This window comes from Rattus norvegicus, chromosome 4 (assembly GCF_036323735.1).
Source record: "Rattus norvegicus strain BN/NHsdMcwi chromosome 4, GRCr8, whole genome shotgun sequence".
Classification (NCBI taxonomy): Eukaryota; Metazoa; Chordata; class Mammalia; order Rodentia; family Muridae; genus Rattus; species Rattus norvegicus.
In genome coordinates, this window is record NC_086022.1 from 131,570,248 (window position 1) to 131,593,127 (window position 22,880).

Genomic DNA, 22,880 nt, shown 5'->3' on the forward strand with positions numbered 1-22,880 from the left:
CAGAGTTGCTGTAAAGCTTTACTCAGGTTTAAAGTGGGGGCAGGTCTATGACACAAGGAACTGTGGGCTCCATTGGCAATGTTTCGTATCTTAAGCTATGGAGAGGGCAAGAGGGTTGGTTAGTCTTTAAACATCCCACTTCTCTTAGGTTGGTAATAATTAATGCTAAAATACATTCCTGGTGGGCCAGCTCTGAGAAAATCCCTGATTTAGTTAAACCCATGGGTCTCAGGCCTTTGTTATTCCCAAACAGAGTTCATAGAACATGGTGAGGGTCATGAGAATTCTCCTTGTCCATTTCTGCGTGAACTGACTCAGATCTGTGAGCTGTTGGCGCAATGCTTTCTCCGTGCAGTTGCTTTGCTCTGCATCTTCGATTTCGATGAAGACACGGAATTGTATAAAACTTAGTTGTCTCAATCTCTCTAGCCCACATTATTCCCAGCATAAAGTACAATAGTAAATGTTTGCCAGATTTCAGATTTGAAGAATCTCAATAGCTTATTGATTTTAAAAAAAAAAGACCTCAGGCTTAACATTAAAATACATCTCTCAGGTTCCTCAGCCTCATGTTTACCCTGAGTCTTTGAGGAATAAAGCAAGACACTTCTCTCCTTTATCTTCAAAGAACACAACCCCACATAGTCTCTATGGTAACCTAGACCAAGACAGCAGGCAAACTCTCTCATGGTAATGCTCTCATAGGTTCTCTTCCCTTTTTATTCACTATCTCTGACTTCTAGAAATCATGAAAAATAAAAATAAACAAAAAAAAAAAAAGAAGGAGAATGCTGGATGCACCCACACGTACCTGACGGCAAAGTGCAGGACGGCTGGGCCTGGCTTCTTCGGCAGATCATGCTCCAGAACTCTGTGGTCTAGCTGCAGCCAGTTCTCTTGACCCCTGTGAGAACAGAGCAAAGGCAGAGCATGACACAGAAAGCTCAGCAACACATGGTGCTGGCCCAGCTGCCTGCAAACACTCACGCCCTCACACTAGGCAGAGAGTACAACAGGCCATGAGGCCGCTTCCGCGATTTCTGTCACACCTATTGAACCCGTCTCCTTGTGAGCCACCATTTCCAACTGGAGAAGCTTGTCAAGAGGAAGTTGCACATTAAACAGATGACCCACATCTAAAAATCTTTGATAGCCAAAAGTCTGGAAATAATTCAAATACTTTCAGGGTATTGTTAAGATAATTATCTAAATCTATATAGAGAAAGGCAATGCAGTCATAAAACAAGCTTGCAAAGTTGCTTGGAACAATTTTCTGGATTCAAATCTGGATATAAATTTAAAAAGCAAGGTTCTCTGGGCCTGGTGATGCATGCCTTTAATGCTACAAGTGAGTGGGGGGCAGAAGCCAGTGGATCTCTGTGAGTTTGAGGTTATCATGATCTATATAAGTCTGGGCCAGCTAGTGCTACTCAGTGAGACCTCCTCTCAAATAAAATACATGAACAAACACTTAAAATTCTAATAAAAAGCATAACAGTGAGTATAATATATTACCAATACTGCCTTTTGTTTATGGAAGCAAAGTCTTGCATTAGTCCAGGTTTGCTCTACTGTGCCCTGCCTGCCCATTTTTTAACTAACGGAAATCCATACATATTACGTGCACATATTTATAAAAGCTGTGAGTAAATAAGAAACAGATAATGCTTTGGGAGGTTAAGACATTGAACAACACTAAATTAATCTTTATACACATACAAAAGGTTAAATGTGACATAGTTTAGTCAGGAAGGAGGAGGACTCCAGTTTAGTACAGTGAAGGGGACTCAAATACAGCAGTAGTTTTCCATGTACACACAGGCTGGCGCTCTCCTGGAACTGTTTCTGTGGACACACGACTTACAGATGTTTAAATATCTATTTACTCTCAAGCCTCATCAGTTCACAGGCATAAACAGTTCTCTCAAGACCTTGACCTTTACGGCTCGACGCTCCATGGATTCTTTCCACGATTTCAAAGGCTTGTTCAGCTGGCCTAACCGTCTTAGGGCCTGTTTGAATGTGCTTACGCTAAATCCAGTTTCAGAATACACTTCTGCTGGTGGGAAGGGGATGTCAAATTCCAGCAAAATCTGTTGTAAGCTAGAAAACATGTTCCAGCCTATTTTGGTCCTTGGATAAATAATTAAAAGGCAGACTCAGGAGATTCGAAGCTGTCATTCATCGTAAGTAGATAGAAAAGGGGGCTGGAGAGATGGCTCAGCAGAAACAAACACTGACTGCTCTTGTTCGGTTCTTAGCTCATACACTGCGGTTTACAATCAATCATCTGGGGGCTCCAGTGCTTTCTGTTTTCTGTGGGCACTCCACACACATGGTACACATACATACATGCAGACAAATAGGTTTACACACAATAGTTTTAAAAAATCAGGAACAAAGCAGGTAGGAAAGGTGGACCCAAATAGTAACCATATAAATGGTAACACTTAGGGCTGGAGAGATGGCTCAGCGGTTAAGAGCACTGACTGCTCTTCCAGAGATCCTGAGTTCAATTCCCAGCAACCACATGGTGGCTCACAACCATCTGTAATGGGATCCTATGAGCTCAGGTTGGATTATGAAAGGATTTCTTCTGGTGGTCAGGTCAGATAAAAGCCACTAGGACATTTGTAAAACAAGCCCTCCCCTGCCCCCACAAAGAAGTCATTTCCCTGGCTTCTGGCAGAAAGGTTGTGGCTCTCCATTGATTTACCCTTAGTTGCACATCAAAGCCCAGGCTGGCCCCCAAGTCCGTCAGTCCCCACTCACAAGTCCCTATTGTACATTTAAAGGTTCAAGCTAGCCTCCTGGCCCTTCCGTCCTCACAGTTGCTTGTCTTCATGGCCCACATGATTTTCTGCTACCCCTCATCTCTGCCACTCATGAGCTTCTCTGAGAGACAACCCTGTCCAGACGTATCTCATAGACATGTCCAGTCTACTTCTGTTTCTCTCTGCTCTGGACTTCTGATATCTCTGGATATTTCCTCTGTCTTAGTCACAGTAAAACCTCCTAACCATACCATGGAGGCACCATTGCAGTGGTTTCTTTACCTTATCGATCACGTTGGAAGTCTTTACTTATTCATGTTATCTTTTAGAGTAAATATGCAAGAAAAATGTCAGGCCCGGAATTTGAACCCAGAGCTCTCAATATGGGGTAAATGATAACAATATGGGGTAAAGGATTTCCATATATATATATATATATATATATATATATATATATATATATATATATATATGTAAAACACTGGGCTTAGTTTCTATGTATTTGTTTCTATAGTTACAAGATATGGCTGCTGGGAACTGTCCCAAGATTTTCTTGGTGGAACTTTGGGAAAGTTTCTTAGAATCAGTGGTATTGTGTGTAAGAAAAACGAACGAAACAAAACAAAATCAAAAACACAAGTCAGAAGTTAAAGATTCTTGCATTATACTTTGTCATGTTTAATGTGATAATTAAGGGCACTTCAGCTTCAAAGCAGTTAAAAGTAAGTGTTTAAATACACGGCACATCAGTTTTACGTCAAGTTTTCACATGGCAGATCAGACTAATTTTGAATTCTTCCTCCTCCCTTCCCTCTTCCTCCCCCTTTCCTCTCCCCTTCCTCATTCTTTTCTTTGGGAGAGATCTGAAAGAGGAGCTCACTGTGCAGTCAGGATGGCCTTGCACATCAATCCTCCTGCCTCATCCTCGAGGGGGCGTGACAGGTCGCCATGGGTGGGCGTGTCCCTTATTCTTTCCCTACAGAGATGTGGCATGATTTCAGACGTTCCAAGTTTTCTATGAAGCCACACAGAACCCTGTGTAAGAATGAACAAGGCAAGTGCACGGCACACAGGCAGCAACTGGGTTGGACACAGGATCAGGGGCAAACTGTAATTAAACATGGAGGAGAAGTTTAATACAGAATTCTGGACAGAGATAGAACGAGGTGCGGGTACCTGTTACCTCTTTGGACGAAAGTATAGTCAGAGTGGGGACACAACAAAAGCGGCTGTCCTTAACCTCGATAAATACTCCAAGGAGATACTCGTGTGTATGTAACAGAAATAGACATTTAAAGCATAAAAGTACATATTAGAGATCAAATTTTCTCCTTCTGCTGGGAGTTGAATCTCTGGGTACGTAGGCAAGAGATCACGTGAGCTGTCACGGGCCTGGAGCCCACATTCTGCTGTTGGTAATCGAGACTGGCCTCCCTCTGTTAGGAAGACTCTGGCCTTGGATTCTACATGCAGGTCAGGTCAGCCTCAATCCCATGATCCCCCTGCCTCCATTTCCGAAGGACTGAGATCATAGCCATGTACCACTAATACATGTATTATATTTTCAAAATTTCGTTTTTAAAAGCCATTTTACAGTCCCTCCAACTGAATGAAAACCCCGAGGAATAAAAAGAAGATTACCTATGCCTAAGTGCAGAGGTGTGATAAGATTCATTTAATGTGTTTATTTTGCTGTTTTTAAGTGTTTTTGTCAATAAGTATGAAGCGTCTGCAAAGCTTATGTGTTATTTCTTCAGCAACAAAAGCCATTCAGTAAAGTTTTTCCAAAATGGATGAAGGGAGGTGACAGAAAGGGTCCCTTGTGGAGAAGGAGGGCTGAGGCTGCCCTCTAGAGGTGGAAGACTGCCCTGCACACCGAACTGGGAAGCCTAGGCAAGGGCAGCCTTAGGAATTGCACCCCTCTGTGTCAGGGTCCTGCCTTACTTGGTCGGCTTTGCAGCCTTCCTTATATAACTGTGGTCTACCTCCCTGTTTCTCTTCTGGCTCCCTGAGCTGGGGTAAAGACAGTCATTGACACTGTCCCTGCAGCTCTGCCTTCCTCTGTTCAGTTTACCACAGTCTCAGGGCTGATGTGGCACTAGGGATGGAAAATGCAACTCAGTCAGTGAGGGCCCTGAAAGGGAGGGGTCCGACTTGTTGGCTTCATGGGGGTGGACAGAAAGGGAGTGCTGGCGGGAAAAACCTTCCAAAAATATTCACCAGACAAAGAACTAGGTTTGTGACCAAGACTTTCTGAGGAGACACCCTTAGACATAAATACATTTCTAGGCCTGTTCCCGGAAAGGCCGAGAACTTCTGTCTCGAAGAAAAGACCAACTTGCACTTCTGAAAATAAACACAGGTAACACCTTCCCCAGCTGGTTATAACTCTGACATTAGGCGTTGCCTGTTACCTGTAGGGGAGCCCGGGGCACACTGTTAGGAAAACTGTTAAGGTTTGACTTCTGTGGACCAAGAAGAGTATATTAGAAAGGAGTCCACAGATCCCAGGGTAGACAAGGAAGGTGGTGGCCCAAGTCCTCAAAGGAAGCCATTCATCTTGTGCCACCTCTCTTTTTGGTGTGTGTGTGTGTGTGTGTGTGTGTGTGTGTGTGTCTGTGTGTCTGTGTGTGTGTGTGATGTGTGTGTCTGTGAGTATGTGTGTGTGTGAGTGTATGTGTGTGATGTATGTGTTTGTGGTGTATCCACACACATGTATGCAGAGACCAGCAGAGAGCAGTGGGCATCTTGCTTTATTTATAACTCTCGGTCTTACTCCCTTGTGGCAGGGTTTGTTATTGAATCTGGAGTTAGGCTGTCAATCAGCAGGTCCCAGCAATCCCCTTTCCTCTTATGCACTGCTAGGGTTAGAGGGTGGCCAGGCTGGATGAGATCTCTGTGAAGCAAGCTCTCTTACCCTGTGAACCCCTTTTCCTCGATAGAGTTTCATATGTTGGTGAGGCTGGCCTAGAGCTTTCGGTACTCTTGTCTTCCCAGTGCTAGGATTACAGGCAGGCAGCGTCATCCCCATTTCTTTTCCTTTCCTTTGTGAAGGAAGTTCGAATGTCTGGACGAGGTGCTGTGCTTATGGCTTCTGCCTTTCACGTGGTTTGACCCCTTCTTTCAAGCGCTGCCACTTTAGTTCTAAATCCTGTTCCTCCTCCATGGTCTGTCCTCCCTTCAGTGGCTGAAGGTGCATTGCCATCTCCGTGCCTTGAGGGGTTCACCTGTGATCTTGTCCTCTGCTCAGCTCTTAATCATTCTCAGGCTAGTGTGTTCCCACTTAGCAAGGGCACAGTGTGTATTAGTTTCAAGTGATGCTTGCCTAGACTGTCACCTTCTGTCCTCTCTGTGGACGCTGTGTGCCTTGCCAGGTCCTAGAGATAATTCTGTGAGACCACTCCAGTGCTGTGCAAAGCCTCTCTTACCTGCGTGCCTGTGCTCTGGATTCTGCATTCTTACTTAATGTGCCTGGAGGACAGAATACAACACTGGATTATGGGCCTTCTGTAGGAGGCTGCTCTGTGGCTGCTATGAATTCAAACGCTAAATAGTGGCCCCCAAGATCTGTTTCCCTCACTGAGGATCCTCATGCACACAGAAGGATGCTACATAAACCTTGCCCCCTGCCCCAAGTTATCCCTGATTGGCTAATAGAATGCCTACAGCCTGGGCTGTGCAGAAAAGAGCGGGGTGGTGAGGTTCCCAGGCTTGGAGTCTCAGGAGGGACCAAGACCAGGAGAGTGAGGAGAAGAAGGAAGAGGTTGCCATGGGGTAGCATGGATCATGAGCTCATGCCCACAAGGGCTGGCCTGATGGAGCAGGAGTGGCCCAAACGAAACGTGGCAAGTGGCATCTCCGGGTTATTGACAGGGAAACAGACAAGATAGCATAAAGGGTTAATATCTGCCCAGCTCTACTGCTCTAAAGCTTATAAATCTAACGGTCTCTGTGATTTTAATTTGGGAACTAAATGATCTGAAGTGGAGTAAGAATCCTTAGTAGATATTTAAAAGCAAGAAGGGGATGTAGCAAGGCCCTAGAATAATAACCACAACAGTCTCCCATATGGCACTTGCTGTGTGAGGGTTATTGTTATGTACAGGTTATAGGTGTGAAACCTGAGTGTCAGAGGTGTCAAATGCTGCTGTCAGATCACGCGGCTTTGGAACTCTACGGTATTTCCCCCCATCTCATTCTTAGCCAAATCTTGGACCTCTTTCCTTCCTGCACATTAGCCACAGCCGCTCTCCCCACATTTCTTAAAACAGAAACTAAGGCAAGCATGGTGGCACATACATATAACCCCAGGACTGAGGGCAAGGCAGGAGGGTAAGGAGTTCAAGGCCAGCTCGGACCACTTGAGGTCCTGTCTCACACACCAACAAACGTCATATCAAACAAAACACGAAAGTTAAACTGGGTTCCGTCTTTGGACAATTTGGCCTTTGTTCACAGAGCCAGTTCTTGGTGTTTGATGCATGCTGTCTTCCAGACATCATCCTGGCCCACTCCGTCTAAAACTGGCCCCACCAGCTTTCCTTAATATGGCCTCTCACATCGTCTTAGAGTTTCTGGTATTCCCTTATCATCTCTTTGCTTGTTAAACTAGATCCCATTGCAATAGCATTGCAATAGCAACTCTTAGAGCGGAGATCCTAACTATGCTGCTCACAGCTGAATCCCTGGGACACGGAATACCATCTGGTAGCCTGTAGACATTTAGGAGACATTCCTTAAACAGATGCATTATTCTAGTCTTCAGACTTTTAGCTTCAGCTTGATAAGGTCTCCTAAATGATAGGGCTCATGGCAATTACAGTTCCTAGCATATCAATCAGTTACTATGTTTTCCTGGCCATGAGTCTTATATGCTATCATTCTGCCTCTGTGTGTGTGTGTGTGTGTGTGTGTGTGTGTGGCACTTTAATCACTGACTCATGTGAACTGCTTGAGGCTTTCTGGCTAAGTACTTGTGGGGGAAAAAAACCTGGGCACACACATTTCCTATTTTATCCAGCAGAGGGCAGACAATCAAATGCCTCTCCACCAGCTATTGGGTGAACATGTCTTTGGGTGACTCTGAGTAAGAGGGCAATGTCCACCGTGTTTCCGCCCTGCTTTGGGTAAATCATCTTCAGTAAACATTATGAGTCAGGCTCTAAGTTTTTCTGGGGTTTGCATATCTCTACACAAGCATCTTGTACATCTGGGGTTAGCGGTCAGAGTTGACAGTTTTGTTTAGACTTCCTAGAAGCCCTGGGCTAGGAAGCATTACAGGACATAAGGTGTTAAAAACAAATCAACTCCTTCTTGAGGTTATTTTCCACCTGGTTTTATAGGACAACTGAAAAACCGCTCAAACAGAGAAAGTTATGCAAAGAACGTTGTGGTTGGCCAGCATATTTTGTGTCTGGAACACATGTTCTTAGACCTTAGTATTTAAGGGACTCCTCAGAAAATATCTTCAGAAAAGGGAAGAATTCCTCTCCTAACATCTCAGACACATATAATACAGACAAATTAGGTTAATATAAAACAAATAGGAATACACACACACACACACACACACACACCCATATATATATATATGGAGATAAGTCACAAATTGGGCTTTAAACTCTCTAACCATGAACATCAAAACATTAAATTAACTTCACGATACTCCTGAATGGGCTGGAGAGATGGTTCAACAGTTAAGAGCACTGACTGCTCTTCTAGAGGTCCTGAGTTCAATTCCCAGCAACCACATGGTGGCTCACAACCATGTGTAATGAGATCTGATGCCCTCTTCTGGTGTGTCTGAAGACAGCTACAGTGTACTTTTATATAATAATAACTAAATCTTTAAAAAAAAGAAAAAAGAAAAAAAGATACTTGTGAATACTGACGAGTGTTTTCATTACTGATCTATGAAGTGAGTTGGGGAACATTACCACTCATTCAAGTAGACACGTAACATGGACTACAAACTTATTAACACACATTTGTAAACACACTTTGAGGTTTCTTTCTTTCTTTGTTTCATTATCCAGCTTCCCAGCTGTGGCTCCCCTGGAGCTTGATATGTAGACCAGTATGGCCTAGAACTTGTACCTGTCATCCTGCCTCAGCGTCCCGAGGGCTGAGATGGCTGGCCTTTGCCACCACACCTGGTGGTATTTAAGACTTTTACGTTCTCTGTGTTCCTTCCCTTCTTCCTTTATGGCATTTGTAGGGAAAGGTTTTTCCATACTGAGACACTCATAACTAAACAGGATACAAACACTGTCTCCCTCGTCGCCCACCACAAGAATCAGCGAGCGCATAGTCCAGGCAGAAGGCAAAGACAGGAAGACCCCGAACACTCACGTGTCGTCTATAAACGTTATTCCAAAGTACTCCTTCTCCTTCAGGTTGAAGTGGGACGCCACGAGGTCTAGCAGCTCTCTGGATAAAAGCTTGGGCTGTCAAAACACAAATCCGATTAGTACCTGTTTGCTCGCCAGTCTCTCCCAGCCCTAGCACCTCCTTCCGCCTTAAACCACCAGGAGCAGCTTTTGCTTGCTTGTGTGATTTTTAAAAACCCTTCTTCAGGCCATCAGCACCATTAAGTTCTGAGCCTCCACCTGGGGAAGGAATTGCCTATGAGCTTTGGGGATGCTATGGGCCTGGGGGGAGGAAGTGTGGTTTGGAATCTGCCAGAACTGATGACTGATGTTGGCCTTGCAGGGACTGGGGAAAACAGGGGCACCACTGGACAGCAGCCTGAGTGGCTCCCTTCTCAACCCTGAGCCTCATAGCTCATGATGATGGTCTGAAGTATGGACATCTGCAGTTGGAGGAGACAGAATGGGGAGAGAAAGACAAGGAAAGGAAGCCGGGAAGAAAGGGAGGAGAAAGACAGTATGAGGCGAGGGGCAGGGACGGAAAGAAAGCAGGGGTAGGAGAGAAAGAAGCAGGCAGAAATCTCCGTTAAAGGTTGGCGAAGCTACCACCATGCTATTCCTCTGCTTTTTTCCAAAGACGTGAGTGTCTTTTCTTCTGCATGTATGTTTGTACGGTGTGTGCTTGGTGGTGCTTGCGGAGGTCAGAACTGGAGTTACGGATGGCTGTGAACCATCATGTGGGTGCTGGGAATGCAACCTGGATCTTCTACAAGAGCAGCAAGCACTCGGGTCCATGGAGCCATCTTCCTCCTGTCCTATTAATTTTAATTGCACCGTGGGTGCAGTGTGTGAAGAACAAGTCTTAAGAGAAAGTAAAGCAGACCATAGGTGTAGCCTGCCCACAGGACTTCAACAATTTTTGTTGTTGTTGTTCTTCTCTCATAAAATATAGCCCCACCTCATCCTCCCCTCCTTCCACTCCTCCCAGTCCCCTGGCCCACTTTCCCTTCTATCCCAGATCTATTGCCCCTCAGTTTCCCTTCAGAAAAGAGCCCTGGTACAACCGAGCAAGGCATAACAAGATACAATAAGACTAGGCCGAAATCGTCATATCAAGGCTGGGTGAGGCAACCCAATAGGAGGAACAAGGTCCCAAGAACAGGCAAGAGAGTCAGAGATACCCTCTCTCCCATTGTTACGAGTCCCACAAACACCCCAAGCTAAACGACCACAACATGTATGCCCAGGACCTAGCTCAGATCCATGCAGGCTCCATGATTGCTGCTTCAGTCTCTGTGAGCCCCTATGAGCCCAGCTTAGTTGATTCTGTGGGCTGTGTTCTCCTGGTGTCCTTGACCCCTCTGGATAGGCTCCTACAATCCTTCTTCCCTTTTCCTACAGGGTTCTCTACCTAATGTTTGGCTGTGGGTCTCTGCATTTGCTCCCTTTAGCTGCCAGAGGAAGCCTCTCTGATGAGGACTAGGCTAGGCATTGATCTATGAGTTTAACAGAATATCTCAACCATTTTTTTTAAAAAGAGACTTTTGGTCCAGTGTGTTGGGCAAATAGAAAGAAAGTTACCAGCAAGCAAAATAGATAAAACTCAACCAGTGTCACATGTTTTTTTTTTTTGTTGTTGTTGTTTTGTTGTTTTTTTTTTTGTTTTTTGTTTTTTGTTTTTTTTTTTGGTTCTTTTTTTTGGAGCTGGGGACCAAACCCAGCTAAATCCCCAACCCCAAGTGTCACATGTTTTACAAAGAGCTTCCACTCACATTTCTTAAGTAGCTTGACTTAATCAGGATGTTGTCAGGAAGACTAAGCCACAATAACTCATGTACAGACCAAGTTTGCTGAGCTAAGAGCCACCTCTTCTCCCTCAGTCACCCTGAAGCACTGAGTTCCAGGAACAGTTAGGTGAACAGCCTGGACACAGGCCAGCATGCCCCAAAGAGGGCCCGGAAGGACTACCTGAGACATCCAATACCTACCTGAACCAGAAGCTCCAGTCTTCTGTCATCCAGCAGGTGAACCTGGCAGTGCCTGCCTTCTGTCATCTGTGGGGACAAAAAAAAAAAATAATCAAGAGATGGATCAGGCCTGGTCTGCCACAAATCTGCAGATTTATCTACGCGCAATGTTTCAGTGGGATTCCCCGAAGCAGACTTACTATAGACTTGCAAGACTTCCTATAAACTGCAGTCTGCAGGCTGCATGAGGCCAAGGACAGCTATGAAAGATTTTGTGCCCATCACAAAATCACACTTACTTAAGGCAACATGAGGGTTTTTTGTTTTGCTTTGTTTGTGTGTTTGTTAATAACTCGACTGTGAAGATTTTGAATGTGAACTTTGGAGATGTAATAGGCTGTGTCTCAATGTCAAAAGGTTGGGTATGCCTGGGGACAGTCACGTGGATCTAAAGTAAGAACACGATGAAAAGCAAAGACTGCTTAATGTATGCAGGAAACAATAGTAACCACAAAACCAATGCTCAAATAGTAGACCACGTTCACACAGGGCACAGATCATGCAGAGAGAAGCAGGTCTCCCAGAAACAAGCATATGTTTCCTTGAGCCACGATGATATTTCACCTTCCACCATGCCTGTGCTCTGGTAAATTTGATAACTTACATAACACAAGGAGAGAGACACGAGACTGAAGTTCAGATGCAATGGCTTCAACTTTTGAACTCTTTGCCCCCTTTTAATAGATCACCGTTTATAGTTAGCAGTTAAGGTGTACAGCTGACAGTTTGACATATCAATTTTCAATATGTTTTTTTTTACATTGAAAAATCACAGTGCTGGGAAATGCTGGTTGTAAAGAGACGACCCTTCTCTTGGTAAACTCACCCTTCAAACCATCCCATCTGTAGCTGTCACCACTCTGCCCATTTGAGGGACACCCTCCAGGCCACCCTCATGTTCATTTCGGATATGTACATTTATCCATATTTTCTTCTTTTCAACATGGTCTTGTTATTTGGTCTAGTCTGGCCCCTAACTTAAAAGCTCCTGGCCTTTGCATGCTGGGCAGTGGGATTACAGATGCAAGCCACTGTTTCCAGTTTGCCTTCCCTTTTCCCCTCTCTCTGTGCAGTGCTGAGACTGAACTCAGAGTCTCACACAGGTTAGGCAAATGTTCCAACAATGAACAACATCCCTAGCTCCTAGTTTACACTTCTATACTAAATGTCTTTCTTTAATATCGTTCAGTTAGACACTTACCCAAATGAAGTGCGCACTGTTCTTTGTGTGAAACCATCCGTCCATGCTACCCCTAAGTGTGTGTGTGTATGCACACTCACATAGACCTTTGAGTGTGATGAAGCTGGCCTCATGGCTTTGTCTCCTGTTCCTTTCCCTCTGATTATTTCTTGGAAATTTGCCTCTAGGGCTTTGTTTTTCTTACATGCTCTGTGTCACGGGACTGTGTATGGTGTGAGCCTCCTTCTGAGAGATACCCAAGCTATCTCCAGCACTGAGGTGAGCTCAACACTCTGTCTGTTTTTGACCACAAATGTTGAGATTGCTGGGTTGTATTTGAAAAGCTTGGGCAACATTTTTTCCCTTTCAGGCACTGTACAAAACCTCAGACATTTGTAAAACCAGTTTGAAAAACAAATTGGGTTGGAGGTGGTGGTGTGCACCTGCAATCGCAGTGCTTGGGAAGTAGAGGCAGGAGGATGAGAAAGTCAAGATCAGTTCTGGCCACAAAGTGGATTCAAGGCCACTTTACTGGGTTACTGGAGCACTTACTTGAAAGCTCAAAGTAAATAAATGAATAAATAAATAAATGAATAAATAAATAAATATTAAGAAGGTTGTATTTGTTGGCACATGCTTGTTCATCTGGCTATGGATGAAGCAGCTCACAAAAGTGCAGGAGTTCGAGACCAGCCTGAGCAACATAGTGAGACCCTATCTCAAAAACAAGGTAGACTCCATTACTGGACACCAGCTATATACATGTATTGTACTAGGTGTTTCATATATATATATATATATATATATATATATATATAATCTTTTTAATGCAAAAATATTTCTGCACTTTCAGTTTTGATTGAATTCTGCATTATTTTTCACCTGTGAACTAGCTTAGCAGGTCAGACCATGGGGTTATAGACTCATGGCCCACAGAAACCACAGAACTGGTGATAAGAGGTAAGTGGAAAAACTTTGCTTAGTTCATGACTGAAGATGACATTCTTAACTAAGCAATGAGAAGGTCAAATACATCCTTAGGGTGGTTCAGTGAATAGGGATGTTAGTTCCAGTCACTGAGCTGGTCAATGCATATTAAGTATATAGTCTCCTTAGAGTATTTCTGAAAGGCCTGGAGCTGCAGCTTAGAGGTGAGAGGCTTTGCCTAGCATGCATACCACCCTGGGCTTGCTCACAGTAGTACTACACACACTGGGTATGGTGGTGCATGCTTGTGACCTCAGCACCAGGGAGACAGCAGCAGGAGAATCAGAAGTTCAAGGTCGTTTTTGACTCCATAGGAATTTGATAGCAGCCTGGGACACATTGGAACCTGTTTCAACCATCTCTCCTACAAAGGTCTGCAAATAGTAACACCAGAACAATGTCCTCATTTTATAGGCTAGGAAGCTGACACTCAAACTTTGGGATAATTTATGTGAATTATTCATGTAAAAATGTGAATAAGGTGTTTGGGCATAGCTACTTTGACTACATGGGCAAGGCCCCCAGTCACAGGTATAGAGGTGAATGCTTGTAATATCAACAGTACGTAGGAGGCTGAAGCAGGAGGATTGCCAGGGGTTCAAGGCAAGCCTGGGCTACATAGTGAATTTGAGATCTTGTATCAAAAAAACAAATCACATTAAACTAAAAGTACAACTTAACACAAATGAAATAGAATTCCGATTACAAATAAAAACAGAGGTGACTGAAAAAACCACCACTCATTTTCTAGTTCTTCATAGCGTAGGGGGCTGTAAAGAAATGTGTTGGTTTAAATAGTTTTACTTTTGTACCCATAAGAATTAACTATATATGTGACCTACAGAAAGTTGAAAACACACACACACACACACACACACACACACACACACACACACACACACGGTATAAGTCCATAGGAAAATACCATAACTCATAAAATATTTCAAGTTACTAGGTTGCCTTATAATCCGAATCTATTTATTTCTCTTTTAAATATGTATCCATTGGCATATACCTTTAATACCAGTACTGAGAAGGCAGGCAGATCTCTGTGAGTTTGAGGCCAGCCTGGTCTACATATCGAGTTCTAGGACAGCCAGGACTATGAAGAGACTATGTAGGTCTCAAACAAAAAACAAAACAAGGCTTCCTGTAGCTCAGGCTGGCTTCTGGTTCCTATGTAGCATGTAGGCAAGATGACTTCAAGCTGATCTTTCTGTCTCCACCTCCTAAGACCTGGATTACTCTAGACTATTAAACAATGACTGTCATTTTGTTGTGACAAACTGTGCAACAACACATAACTTAGAAATGACCACCTGTCCCAAACTGGGGCAATCAGAACTTCAATCCAGGAAATCTAAAATTGGATCTGAGACCTTGGCTGCTGTGAGGTGACTGCTGTGTGTCTTTCCACTTGGCATGCTTCTCTTGGTCTGTGCATTCCACAAGACTCCCAAGCATGTCAGAGTGACCCACTTCTGTTCTCTGTTAAGCTGACTTGCACTGAATTCTGTTCTTCAGAAAAGAAGGTAGGGTAGTGCATCTTGGAAGGATCTGCCCATTCTGCCTCCCATCTTCCCATCCCTACAATTACATGAACAGACCTCTGTGCCCTCCTCTTTCTAGAGGTTCTGGGGAGTCTCTACTCAGGTCCTTATACTTGGTAGGCATGTCCTTTACCAAGTAGACCTGCTCTCCAGTCCATACACCATGGATTTCTGCAATTAGCCAAAACAGATTGGCCAGACTCCAAAATGATGGGCCCACAACCTCTGCTCACCATCTCGGATGTGCAATGGAGGGCAAATGCCCTCTGAGAGACTGATGGGGGCTGGGGGTGGGGGCAGAAGAGAGTAGCAGACACTTCCCTGGATGGTTTGGTAAGAGATGATGAGGGTCAGCGGAGGAAGGCAGGGAGAGAGCACACAGTAGTATTGGCCTATGTTCTGAGCCTCCTGTTCAATATTCCCCGAATCCCTTCCCCTGCAGAATGGTGCTTCCGAGGGGATGTCTTAGAGATGATTTGATTGTCAGTAGGAACAGAAGGGCTTGCCCTTGTCACTTGGAGGCTGAAAAGTGAGAAGTGTATTTTGTTCATCAAAACAACACTCATGAATAGACTGCGGTTGACAACAGAAACCAAGACAGGCCATAAAATACACATTTTTTGGGAACATGGGGTTTGGTTTCCTCCATGGCAGTATGTGGCAGCATAGGGCAGAATGGATCCATTGTTGGCTATGGGTAGTGGTTTCTGGTTCCCCCAAGTGTCTGACCTGTGGGGAGTCCTGTCGGAGGAGGGAGCAAACCTTGACCCAGTAAAGTTCCTCAGAACTAGAAAGGGTTCAGAGGTACAGATGAATTTTCTGCTGAGCACGGGGATATCGCTCACAGGGATTCACCTGGGTCATGGATTCAGATATGCCAATGTCTGTTACTGATGCTCGACTCTGGATAAGTCTGTGAGGGTGTTTCTAGGGACCATTAGGTCACAAGGACTCTGCCTTGACAGATGGAATAATCCTTTGGTGAGTTCATGGTGATGATGGTATTACTGAGAGGTGCTAAAAGGCAGGAGGCAGCCTGGTTGGAGGAAGGAGGTCCCTAGTTGAGGATCCTTGGAGGCTGTGTCTTGTCTCATCCCCTTCATGTGCCCTTCACTGCCCCCCACCCCGCCCTCCAGCAGCAATGAGGTGAATAAATTCTCCAGTCCAGCCTCCTACTACCATAATGCTCTGTCTAAAGGTAGGGGTCATGGGGACCACAGTGGGCTGGGTCCTTCTACAGCAGTGGACCCTCCAGATAATCCCTCATAGACGTGTCCACAGACCAACCTGATAAAGACAGTTCTTTAATTTTTCTCACAGATGTTTCTAGGTTTTGTCAAGTTGGCAGTTAATGTTGGGACACGCCCTGTTTCTTTGAAAACTGCTTTACAGGTAAACTTTTCTGGAATCCATACACACTCATTTTAGAGAAACTCAACTTCGGGGTAAATTAACAAGCCAGTTAAAAGGCACATGACAGAGAAATTGTGCAGAGCTGACGGAATGAGGGAGAGAGAGGAAATAAATAAAGGAAGAGAAATGGCCAGGGGTTCCTGAATGCCTTCAGTCTGCATAGCCAGGGTACTTTAATAGCAATTCTAACAGCATGGCTCCCAGGCACCCTCTGCAATCCAGGCGTTACAACACAGTCAACCCTGTGACTCCCTGAGGCAAGTACTTCCTGCACTTTGACATCACGAGGGTAACCGAAGGCAAAGCCCTTTGACCACAAGATTCACAATGGAACAAGAGTTCAGCGGAGAACCCCAGTTTAGCCAATACGGCAATGCACACAGTCCCGAATCCAGCACACAGTGACCGACCAACATGGGAAAGCCTTTCTGTGAGGGCCATTCTGGAAGGATCATATGAACAAGCAGAAAGGGAACAACTTTACCACAGAGCAGGCAGGGAAGCTCATCACTTCCAGATAAGTATCTGTCCATGGGAAGCACTTAGGACTATGCACTTTATAAATAGAATAGGAAGAGCATCTATTAATGTTTGAGATGGGGGGAAAAACGGTCAGATTCCCCCAAAGCCACACAAGTCACTATACCTGGACCTGGGAGTGAGACTCTGAATTCTGGCTCCTGAGTCAGAGCAGAGCATAATGAGGTATTTAAAATTACTCAGCTTAAAAAAAAGCCATCTAATTAAAATTTCAACAAATCAGTTAATTATACATATTTATAGTAACAAATTTATTATATATAAATAATACACAAATTATACACACACAAAAAGAAAACTTCCAGGCCAGGCATGTCTCATTTATTTTAAAGCACAACTCAAAAATACTCGATTTTCTAATTTCCACCAGGGCTGTGTTTAAGAAACACGTATGTGGAACTCCTTAAATAGATGTCTAAATCTAGAATCACTTTTGAGACCCACAGAAACCGTGGAAGTAGTTTTAGAATTTACCTCTATCGGTCAATAGTCAAAGATAGCTAATAGTAGCAACTTCTCTAATAAATATCCCACCATGCATGTATTCAAATGTGATCTCTTTGGAGACCTCTGTGCAGTACCCGCCCAGATGATTCACCTTCTCCCACCTCTTCCTCACCCAACTCTAGGTATCTGGAGGTTAGAATGGTGCATGCTGGGTTAGAACTCCCACCTCAAGACTGCGTTTGCTTCCCAGCTGATATGAGCGGGTCCTCAGCCTGCAAGTGCTGGTAGCTGGTGGAAATGCTTTGTCCAGTGGGTCAGTGGTCATGCGGGGGAAGGTCTACAGGGAAGTGAGAATCTGCTACAGTCTTGATTTCTACTGCCAGCACCCAGATGTGGCAGCACATGGTGACGGGCTGGTTTACGAGGGAACACTCACCACCTGGCTCCAGCCTCAGCCTTTCTATCTGACCTAAGAGATGTGAACAGAGCCGGGTGGTAAGGAATGGAAAGTCAATCCTACACAGGGCAGAAGGGACCTACTCAGAATATTTAGGGTCAGACTAAAAAGTAAGAGGAAACAACTATGGAAAAAGAGCAAACTCCTGGCCGCCTTTGGTTTTGTTTTAGCTGATGTCTGGAACAGGGAAACACTTGACAAGGAAGTAGCAAGCTCTTTATTTCCCCTCCTTCTTCTGGTTCCCTACTGGCTTTTTCTGAGACTCAGCAGAAGAGACCTTGCTTCATAAAGATGACTTCTTGGGGTTTCGAGTGGTATGACCCAGGCAAGGTCAAAACTGCTCTCTGGAGGAGGGCAGCATCAGCTCTGTGACCAGGTCCACAGTTCCCATGCAGCTGGGTAGTGGTCCTATTGCTCTGAGGACATGGCTTTGGGAGTGATACCTTCTAAACTCGGACTGGACCTCTCTGCCTTCCACTTAGAGATGTCCAATCTCTTCCCACATAACACACCCAGAACCTAACTTCACTTCCGTTGAGAAGAACAGGTCTATGATGGTTAATGTTGTCAACGGGCTTTTACTTCACAACCCTCTCGGCATGCCTGTGAGGGAGCCTAGATGAGTTAACTGAGGTTGGGAGACCCGTCTTAAATGTTGGTGACACCATCCCATGGGCTGAGGCCCTGGGTTGAATAAGAAGAAAGCTAGCTGAGCACCAGCCTTCCTCCCCTTACCCCCTTCCATTTCTGACTATGGATACAATGTGACCAGCAGCCTTAAGCTCTGTCTGCCATGACTTTTGGCCATGGCAGATTGAGCTGTGAGCCAAAATCAACACTTCCTTCCGTCAGTTGCATTTGTCAGTTATTTCGTCACAGTGACAAGAAGAGACGCTAACCCGGGCTCATCCCTTCTACTTGTCTTTGTGCCTCAGGTCTCACCTCTACCTCAGCACATCTGCACTGGCCTCCTTCTTTCCTTCATATCAAGCCTTGGTCCTTTCTTGGGATGTCACATATGCTGTTGTCTCTGGCCGGAACACCCTGCCCCCCACCCAGTCCATCCTCAGGTCCCTTCATGTCTTTCAAATCTGAGATCAGATGTCTATTGCCTTCTCTGGATGCCTTCCCTGCTTCATCTAACAGGGAGCCTCCTCTACTCTACCGTGCTGTTCTGTGTTCCTAAGACCTACAGTTTCTCACTCAGCTATATCTGTCTGCTACTACTAGAAAGATCTACTCCTACTACTAGATCTTAGGTTTTATAGGATGGGAGACTTTGACTGTGTTGTCCCTTACTACTAGGCCTTCGATCTAAAAATCAGGGTCTCCAAATCCTTCTGAGTAGAGGCTGGGAGTAACATGTTTCTGAGAAAATCATGCAAGTCTGAAGTCTTGACTAAGGATCCCTAGATCCCATGTAGAGCTGGATGCAACAGAACATACATCAGTGATCCTAGTGTGCCTCTGGAGAGATGGACTGTGGAGACAGAAGAATACCTGGGAACTTGCTAGCCTGGCACAGGAAGTAGTGAGCAAAATGAGACCCTGCTTTGGAACCAAGCAGAAGGTGACGACAGATACCCAAGGTTGTCCTTTGACCTCCATTAGTGTCATGGCACCTGCACAAGTCTTCCTAATGAACGAATTGAACCCAGATGCTAACACACATTCATAAACATTTACTTATACCAGTGGTTCTCAACCTCCCTAATGCTGTGATCCCTTAATACAGTGCCTCATGCTCTGGTGACCCCCCAACCATTTTCATTGGTATTTCATAACCGCAATTTTGCTACTGTGGTGAATTGAAGTGTAAATATCTGTGTTCTCCGATGGTCTTAGGTGGCCCTTGTGAGAGAGTCAGCCCTCGTTGAGAACTACTGATTTATACTGATAGAGAGTGATCTGAAGAGAGGCTGTCCCAAGCAACTCCCAAGCCATGGCCCAAAAAAACTGAGACACTGGGAAACAAGTTTTCCAACCGGAGAGCAAGGTGAGCTATTAAACTCCTCATCAGATGAGAGTCTCTGGAGTGAGAAGGGGGTGGGGGTGGGGATCTAGGCCAGTCTTACTTTGAGTCCTATTGAATGGATGGAGTTTTATATTTCACCCAGATGATGTCAATCCCAGAAGAACAGGGCTCTTTTATGTCATCTCTGGGTGGTGACTGAGCGTGAGCCATTGACACTCTCATCCCGAGAACGGCCTGCACTGACACAGATGTCTCCAGAAAAGTCAGCTGTGATTTCTCCTTCAGTTCTCTCAAGACAGAGCCTGTCTTCCCGGCAGGCAACGCCACCGCCTATGAAGCATTGACTTAGCGGCATGCAAAGTGGAAGACTCCTGTTGCAGGCTGCTAACAAGTCCCCAAAGCAGGAAGCGCTGCTACTCTGATTAGGCAGAGGGCAAAGCAGAGACCTGGAGGGGCTGGTCACACTGCTGCAATGTGGGGCGGGACTCACAGGTCCCTGGCAGACTCCTTAGGAGTTACGGTAAAAGAGACAGAGGTGAAGGAAGAAATATACATAGTAAAGAAAAGGAGAAAATGGATCGATGAGGGAGGAATGAAAACATATGTGGGAATTCAGTTTGCTAAAGATGAAGTTGAATGTGGTGGTGCATGTGTGGAATCCCAACAACTCAGGAGTCTGAGGCAGAAGTTCAAGAACAGCAGTGGCTAAATGAGACCTCTTGTCAGAGCAAACGAAAACGGAGGGAGGAAACTGAGCCACCGAATCATTGTCTTAGGGAAAGGTGACAAGGAACAGCCAGGCTGGGTATCTCCTGAAATCACTGCCTGCATTTTCTAATGGGCTTTACATCTCCATCCAGATGGAATTTATACACTCTTGAGTGAGCAGCTTCTTGGCTCTACCCTGCCTCTGTGACGGCCCGTGGTGTGGGATGACCAGTTGTGTGGCCTCCTGGGCCTGAGTCCACATTAACTTGGTTTGGGATTGAGTCCGGTATGCAATGCCATTCAAACATTCATGCTGTCAATCACGCGCTCACACCTGCTCAGGCCACAGCCTTCTGAGGAGAGCACAGGACAAAGGGGACCATCAGATGGTTGCACGAGAGCACTGCACACAGACCTTGTCCTAGTATTTGGAGCCTCAACGTCATGGCCACTGCAGCAGCAGAGTCTTTGGTGTCCTCTGTGATGTGAGGGTCACTGACCAGTAGTAAGTGGATACGTCCCACTACTGTGACATTAAATGTCTAAAGGTTGCTAAGTGTCTACTCCGGGTAGAATTGTTCCTTTGCAGAAAAACCGCCTTAGAGACAAAGAGGGAAACTCTGAGTAATTAAACCAGTAAGAAGGTTTCCATTCATGGGATGAGCTTATGGCTTAGTAGGTCAGAGGGATTGTTACCAAGTCTGATGCCTGAGTTTGATCCTGGACACCCACAAGATGGAAAAAGAGAACAGACCTACGTTGTCCTCTGACTTTCACATGTGTCCTGGAACGTGCCCACTCCTACCTACCGACTTACCTGCCTACATAAACAAACAAACAAACAAACAAACAAACAAACTAAGGCAGAAAGGAAACAAGGAAGCGGGGCTTGGAATCAAGCTGGACAGTGAAGAGAGCCCAGAGCTCAGCTATAGCTCGATTTCTCTTTACCCAGGAGGCACAAGGAATGAGGCTATGGTTGGAGAGAATGCTTCCTTGTTCATTGTTGTCCACAAGCGTCTGCTTGGGGGTTGGTTCAGAAAGGAGAGCCCACAAGAGGCTAGCTGGGAGTTTAGATTCTAGATTCTGAATCGTGTGTAAAGCTGTGTTGTTTTCAGAATCAGTACCATGGGGGAAGATAGTCCCTGGGATGGCATTTTACAAGAGGCCATCCCATCAAGATGGTAGCCTGATATTATAAGGCTGGCTGGAAAGAAAAGAATAAAGTCACCAATCCTAGAGCTCAGGGCCTCCAGGAGATACCAGCCTGGTACCAAGGAGCTGCAGATGGGATTTGGAGTCAGGAAGCTTGGGAGATCTGCAATTCCTGCATTCAATGGTGAAGCAAGTGGTGGAGAGCTCTTAGGCTAGCCGGCCTGGCTCAGAAGCTCATCAGCAGAAAGAGTAAGGAAGATGCAGCTTCAGCAATTCTCAAAAGTTGTCCTCTGACACCATACACACACCCCTCCACTTAACACACACATATCACACCACACATGCGCGCGCGCGCACACAGAATTTAAAAATATAAATAATAAATTTCTCCTAGCTGTAAAACATTCACACACGCACATCCACAATTAATGATGTTGTTGTTCGAGGCAGGGCCCCATTCTGAAGCTTAGGCTGGCCTGGGGTTAGTTCATTGTGCAGCTCAGACTTTGTTGTTCTGAGAGCTGTGACTTCTGAGTCCTGGAATTTCAGGTGTGTGCCACTGTGCCTGGCGTCTTGTAATTCTTTGCTGTGCTCTTTGACATTGGAAATTAAAGCCAGGGTGCTGCTCATGCTAAGCACATACTCCACCCCTAGACTTCCAGCCTTTCCTTTTTGCTTTGTCCCTTTTGTATTCAAGACAAGCCTCTCTCAAAGGAATAAAGGATAACCCTACGACAATGTGGTGGACACAGGCCTTTACCCTAGTGCAGGGAGTTCCAACGTGATTCGGTAACTGTACTGCAAACCTTAAATGCTTAGATTGCCTAAATGGCTTATTCGCCCCTTCTACCCCCCAAATGTTTCTTTTGGAATATTGAGATGTCAAGCAGGCTTATTCAAGTTGAAAATCAACCCATTAGTCAAACCCTGGAGAGGGCAGCAATCCAATATCTGGGTTTTATTCCTTTCTTATTTCCCTGTCATAATCAATAAACTACCTCAAAACCACTCTTCAGAGACGAAAGCAAAGCTCAGAAGTGGAGTACTTGCTGAGAAAGTGTGAAGCACCGCGCTTCAAACACACCATTGAAAGCCACCCTGTGCTGGAAGTCAGTGAAGGCTGCTGTCCGTCTCTTGGTTTTTGTATGACTGTGACCAGACAGTTCAGAATTGAACTCCTTAACTCCCAGACACACAGAAAAAGAAACTAACATATGCAGGTAGATTATTTTTATTAAGTGTGTTTATTTACTTACTTAATATGTATTTAATGTTTCTATTTCTCCTTTGAGAATGTCA

General features: G+C 45.1%; 1 protein-coding gene across 5 annotated transcripts in view; it reads right to left on the reverse strand.

Moving 5' to 3' along the window:
- The window catches only part of Frmd4b (FERM domain containing 4B), a 326,374-nt gene that overhangs the window by 117,887 nt on the left and 185,607 nt on the right, over positions 1-22,880 (reverse strand). For 4 of the 5 annotated variants that reach the window (XM_063285583.1, XM_063285579.1, XM_063285582.1 and 1 more), the window contains 3 exon segments: positions 11,131-11,196; positions 9,126-9,220; positions 812-904 (listed from right to left, as the gene is read on the reverse strand). In XM_063285583.1, the coding sequence (XP_063141653.1) occupies positions 812-904; positions 9,126-9,220; positions 11,131-11,196 (254 nt within the window). 5 annotated transcript variants of the gene reach the window in all.